The sequence below is a fragment of the Mchenga conophoros genome, linkage group LG19, assembly GCF_057382185.1.
Source record: "Mchenga conophoros isolate Kocher_MC1m ecotype Shallow Benthic linkage group LG19, M_conophoros_male_GT1.1, whole genome shotgun sequence".
NCBI lineage: Eukaryota > Metazoa > Chordata > Actinopteri > Cichliformes > Cichlidae > Mchenga > Mchenga conophoros.
This window is the reverse complement of record NC_140544.1, coordinates 3,560,233-3,566,821: the sequence shown is the minus strand read 5'-3', so window position 1 is coordinate 3,566,821 and position 6,589 is coordinate 3,560,233. Positions and strand designations below refer to the sequence as shown.

Sequence of the window (6,589 nt, the reverse complement as noted above, 5' to 3'; positions counted from 1 at the left end):
TCAGTCCCAAAGGTTGGTGCATGACATTTAGCAATAATCATTTTCTTTTTAGATATTTAAGTATTTGGATATTTAAAATGGTGTTCAGTAAAGTTAAATTGCCTCCTTTAACACCAAAATCCAGTGCCACAGAGTTCAAATCTAAGATGACGATGGTCAAATGTTCTCTGCGTGACCCTTGAAGTCCAGGCAGATGACCTTTGAACATGTGAACATACTGGTGCTGTGAGTCAACACACTGATGAAGTTTTAACATGTGGCCAATCGTTACCATAGTTCCAGTGAGAGAAAGAGCTCAATAATGGTTGATAATGAAACATGGATACATTTTATTAAAGCAATTCAAACACATCAATAAACAATCTTAGAGCAATCAAACAAATACAGAAAAAGATAAGTAACATTGTCGAAGTCTGATCTGCAGAAACAGATACAGATAAATGATGAAGTTACATCACGTTTTTGATTCAGTTTTATTGAATGACTCTCACTTTAACACTTCAACTGAGTTTAATTTCTTTTGCCAAATGATTTCTTCAAGTTTCAATCTGACTCATTATTTTTATTGATTCACTTATTGATCTGATTGAATGGAGGAGAAAATGAGACTGGAGATGTTTGGATTTGTTGCTCATTAATAAATAAATGGAGTTGAATCATTAGCCAAAGTTCTTTGTGTGAAAATGCAGAGCGTCATCTCTGCTGAACGATATCTTCGCGAATCTTTTCTCCAGTTAAATGTGACAAATTTGCTTGAATTGATTTGCTGTCAATCATTCTGTATGAGAGCAAGTGTCAATTTTGATAAAGTAGTGATCATGTCGTGCAGTCAAAGTCTTCACATGGAGTCACTTTAAACTGTTTGGGATCAGGCCGAGAGCAGATTCTCATTAGAGGTGATGTAAACACATCATTAACATCTGTCTGTAGAACTGCTGACCTGCTGGCTGCTTCAAATCCTTCCTTACTGTGGCCATGGCATAAAGTGCTTCTCCAAAAATCTCTTAAGGAGTTTTTTTTTTTTTTTTGCTGGGGTTTTTTTTGTATTTGATTGCTACTTTAGTTAGAACTTCTATAGTAAAAGAAGATTATGGTATTTTCATTTGCAGTTATTTACGTTACCTTTCCATGTGTATACACAGAATGACAGAGACAGGGAGAGCAGCAGTAAGACCCAGTACAGTACAGAGAAGCACAGATTAAGTCAGACAATATGAAAAAGAGGAGCTGGGCTGGAGGTGGGTTGCACAGCTGCTAGCAGATAATCAGCAAATATGGAAAATAAGCAGCCAGTCACAAATCTAGTAGTGGTATGAGCCGTTACTTTATCATTTCGTCTGTGCTGGGCATAACCTCCTTTCATTTGCTGGAGGTACTTGTAAAAGAAAATCTGTATTTGGTATATGATGTGATTTCTATGAAACTTCATGCAGAGTCATGTCAAGACTTTGTATCCTTATTGTTGATGGTAACAAAAATATTCCAAATCTGAAACGAGACTGAGATGGACAGCATCACAAGATATATGGATGGAAACCAAAGTGTTACTTCTTAGAAAAAAACTTTCTGAAGACGTTCATTTTTGGCTTGTCTTTGTTCACAGGGTCCTCTATTACTTGGGGGCTCACAGCTGGCGGGTCCTGGGGGTCAGGAGAAGCAGGAGGAGGCACTGACGGCTGGCTTTGGAGACTCTGTGGATCTGCAGTGCATCAAGTCACAATCAGGCCAATTATTGACATAGAAGTCATCTAAGCGCTGTTCAGTGCTTCGTTAAAAACTATAGTAATGCATGGATTACAAATCCAAATGATTGACAAAATGAAAAAAAGGAGTTTGCGTTGATAAAATCTTCAGCAACTCTGACTCCAAGGTTGCATTTCCATTTGAAACCTGTAATATGCGTGCATTAACAATATCTGGAAATGAACTCCATCCTTGAAACAGTGTGTAACCATGTGGAACAAACGTTAAGGTATGTTTTCTGCAGTGATGTGCAAATAAATCCTGTGAAAGTCAGTGTGCACATAAGCTGGCACTGGTGTAACACTTGCCTAACATAACATGGTTCTAAATGCACATTTTACAGCAGTCTATCCTTTTTCTTGGCCCTCATGGGACAGAAGCTGAAACTTGACTGAGACAAGTTTGAAAACCAGTTAAATTTGCTGTGACGTCTCACCTGCCGTCCTGACCTCCCCTCCATCAGGATAGTTATGTCTGCTGTAGTAGGTATGGGGAGGTTTGGGTGGAGGTTGGCCCTCTGAGGATAACTGTCTCTCCAGGCTCTCAGCTCTCCTGCTGAGAGGTTTGGTTGATGAGGAATCATCTGGAGACTCAGCCAGCTTCTCCAAACTGAGGTTGACAGATGACGCTCTCCTGAGTAGCAACAAGTCATCTTTAATTTTAGTGTATCTATTATACCCCTTCCATGCGACTCTGAGTAACTGTTTTACATGATTCTCAAACTAGTCTTTGGCAACATTCAGGGGGAGATCTGAGATACAAGCTTTCTACTTAAAGGGCTAACTATTACAGTCATTTCTGTCTCTACTTGCGAGGCCACTCAAAAAAAAAATACTGGTGGCCACCAGTGCTACCCCTCAGCCTCATATATGGTAAAAATGTACAATTCCTAGGTGATGTCTTGAGTTATTGCATTCATAAAAACTTTTAGACAATCTTGCTAGAGGATATTTAAACTCATGCAAGCTTTTCAGTAGCAGTTTGACAATCCTAGGTGGCGTTACCTTGTTCACAAGATTTTCCGAAACCTTGACATATGACTTTCAGGTCAAGTTTTTGAGGTCAGGTGGAGGTTTTTTCTTGACTCACATTTTTTTTCACTCACTATGTGTTTAGAAGTCACTCTGCATTTAATCATTAGTTATTAATAATCTCTGGCTCTCTTCCACAGCATGCCTCTTGTCCTGTCTCCTTCCCATCACCCCCCAACTGGTCACAGCAGATGGCTGCTTCTCCCTGAGCCGGGTTCTGCCAGGGTTCTTCCTGTTAAATTTTTCTTAACACCATCACCACACGCTTGCTCACAGGGGTCATTGATTGTTGGGCTTTTCTCTGTATTATGGTAGGGTACATATAAAAGTGACTGTTATTGTGATTTGGTGCTAGATTTTTAAAAAAAAACCAACTCAAATAAATTGAAGGTCAGACTTTGAGTAGATGCACCTATGATAAGTTGAAAATCCTATATCACGTCATTCTTGAATTATCCACACCTCTCGCCTATAGCTGCCTGGCCGCCCAGCAGGGTACGAACAATATCCCCATAAGCCTTTCAGGCTGACAGGTAAAAAAAAATCCTTACTTCCTTATTTATCATTGACTAGCCCTACAGTCAGCCCCTGGTTCATCCTCTGAAACAACCTGTCTCTTTAAGGCTTCGCTCCCTTAGAAGACTCAATTCCTTCTTCTCTTTCCACCTGACTAACTTCTGAAAGCCTGCTGAGAGGCGCCAGCCAGTGCTTGTGCTTGTACTGCCTATACTTTGAGTATGTTATGCCTCAATTATATACTATATAATGCATTACATTTTTATTACATCTAGTTCTGGAATCCTGTGAATGCTCTAGAAATCCTGTGAATTTTTGGCTGACAGGACTAGGATATTACATGGTCACTCTAGCTTAACACAAAGCCTTGAAGCAGGCAAATACTAGGAAAACAAATCAGCATTAACAAAAACCCAAGTTTATTTAATTTAAAAGCTATATCTTGTTATCCAGCAAGCACACAGTTTCCATGCCACAATCCTTCCTTTGTGGACTACCATTATGAAGCCTCAAGTCTGGCATTTGGGCTGTTACTATCATGTTTTTTGGGGAAAGACGTGGCCATATTAGAAAAGAGGATAAGGCTGGAAAGGAGTAAGCAGATGGATCTCAGAACACGAGGACAATATCTACAGATATTGAATTGTAAAGAATTGTTATTCAATAGGATTTACGATCTAGACCAAAGACTACATCCAGATCTTTTAAAATAGTCTTTGGTTAGTCCACAGTTCAAAACAACAATCCCAGTCTGAGCTCAGGACTTTAGCATTCAGTTCCTCAACAAATAACCCCACCACTAACTGCTGTGAAAACCACAGCATTTCCTTTTTACATGTCAATTTCTGTACCTGTTAAATAAACGTACTCAATCTGTCCCACAGAAATCCCTTCGTCAGTGTATTTTGTGACTGCTGTAGTCATGCAGTCACTGCAGTGCTCCATATTTCATCACCATGCAGCAAACGAAAGCAGATGCAATGCATGACGGCTGAATAGAGCCATAGCTGTGTCCTGTGCCACCGTGTGTTTTTCCACTATTGTGTGCCCGCTGAATGTAATTCACCTTGTCCAAGTATCTCATTAAAGAAAAATCCTGTTGGTGGGGAGTTTCATTTCTTTGGCCTCTCACCCACCTCAGAGGTGCCCAGTGTCCCCACAGTGCACAGTGTGAATAGGTAGATGTGAAAGTCAAAGTCAAATTATCTTACACAGTTTGAAGGAAACCATTCCAGCCTGAAACTCCATCAAACACGTGTGACTGACAACCGTCCTCTCTGACCCCAAAAACCATGCCTGTAATGCTTTGTATTAGGGACTCTGTCCATTCCAGCAACTTAATTTAATAACAGAATTCACAGGACCAAAGCAGAAATGTTATGGCTGCTTACACAGCTAAAATAAATAGTTTTTAAATAATACTTTGATATTAAAAGGAAAGCTGTGCCTCATAATAGTTTGAGGTACATTTATTTAAAATTAACAGAGAGAAAATCCTATTTATTCAACAGAACACTGTAATAAGCTCATAGCAGGATAACTACGGGATGATTTAATGTCATCTGAATGAAGACTTTGTTGTTTCATATGTTTGTTAATATTATCATTATCTTGATGTATATACTTTAATTAAGACAGTTTATTCACTATTACAACTATTTGAATCCTTAGCTGGTCACATCACTACTTACTCATGCCACTGCATGTCCTGGCTGAAAATACCTCGCTATTAAGGCAGGTGACATTTACTATATTGCCAAAAGTAATCACTCATCTGCCTTTACACGCATATTCAATTTCATTTCAATTGAATTCAGTTTTATTTATATATCCCCAAATCATATGTACATAGTAGTACATATGAACTTGTGTGATCCATAGGGTTTCATATGATGTCAGGTCACACTTTGCAGCTGTGAACTCTGCTGTGAAGGCTTTCCACGAGGTTGAGGAAAGGTCACACACGGCAAAATGCTGTCAGACATGTGCAGTTCTTCCGGCTCACACTGTCATACCAGACAGAGAAGAGATCAGGTATTCCACTGCTTCAGAGACCGATAGAGGTGCTTTACACCAGTGCATCTGACACTTTGTGTTGTGCTTGGTGCTCGCCTCTGTCAGTGCGCCCCAGGGTGGCTGTGGCTACATTGTAGCTTGCCATCACCAGTGTGTGAATGTGTGTGTGAATGGGTGGATGATTGCGTATAGTGTAAAGCGCTTTGGGGTCCTTAGGACCAAGTAAAGCGCTATACAAATACAGACCATTTTACCATGTAAGGTTTGGATAAAGCTGCTTGGCCATGGAAGCATATTAGGTGAAGCTCGCTACATACTTGAGCCAACCTGAAGATCACAAGAGGTTTGGAGGTCTGTAATAACTGAATCTTTGCCCTGTCAAATCTAAAAATAGACTTCAATAAAAATGTACCAAAGTAAAGCGATCTCTCTCCTTTCAGCTCAGACAGCACTGTCATAAAGTTCCTTGCATGTTCATTAATATGTGCACCTAGCATTTACATTACTACCATCTTGTGGCCACAGTTGGCTATTGTCGCTGAAAGCTGCTTTTAATTAAGTGCCATAGGAAAGTGCTATTGTCTCTGACAGGGTGTCCATCTGGAGCTGGACAAGTTATATTTTTAATTTACTTTATGAAAAATGAAGAAGTACACCAGCACTTTGGAGCTCATGAACTGATTTTTTTCAGCAATACCTGGTCCTCAACACAAACAGACATTTAGCACAAACCTGTGATTTACAGAATATAGAATCTATAGAATCTCAGATATCTATTATCAAGTATATTAGAGGTAATATTTTACTGTTCTCAAGCCAGGAAGGTGGACAGATAGCACAAAGAGTATGTTTTAGTCTGATCAATTTAGTCTTTAGTCCTGTCTTCCAATGCTCACTCCCAACCCATGAAATTGCCACCCCTCCTTGAGCCCGGTGCTCCTGGAGGTTTCTCCCTGTTAAAAGGGAGAACTGTTGCCAAGTGCTTGCTTACAGGGCATTGTCCCTCTATTATCGTAGAGGCTTTACCTTAGAATATAAAGCTGTTGTTGTGACTTGGTGCTATATAATTAAAATTGAACTGAATTGAAATAGTTTCCCTGTCATCGTCTTGATGCATTCTCAATCATTCAGGTAAGTAAATCTCCAAAAGTTGATTCTGTTCATCTGGACGTAGCGTTTTCAGTGGGAGAAACGTTTCGTCACTCATCCAGGTGACTTTTTCAGTCTCAGCTGACTGCAGGTTTCCCCAATCTTATAAACAGTACATTTGCATATTATTTAGA

The 6,589-nt window shown here is 39.7% G+C and overlaps 1 protein-coding gene across 2 annotated transcripts in view; it reads right to left on the bottom strand.

The window, feature by feature from the left end:
* Positions 1–320: 320 nt before the first annotated feature.
* Positions 321–6,589, bottom strand: part of sptbn5 (spectrin, beta, non-erythrocytic 5) — a 66,424-nt gene continuing 60,155 nt past the window's right edge. For both annotated transcript variants that reach the window (XM_085257054.1, XM_085257055.1), the window contains 2 exons: positions 2,180–2,376; positions 321–1,699 (listed from right to left, as the gene is read on the bottom strand). In XM_085257054.1, coding sequence (XP_085113180.1) covers positions 1,545–1,699; positions 2,180–2,376 — 352 coding nt within the window. In that variant the 3' untranslated portion in view covers positions 321–1,544. The remainder of the gene's footprint in view (positions 1,700–2,179; positions 2,377–6,589) is intronic.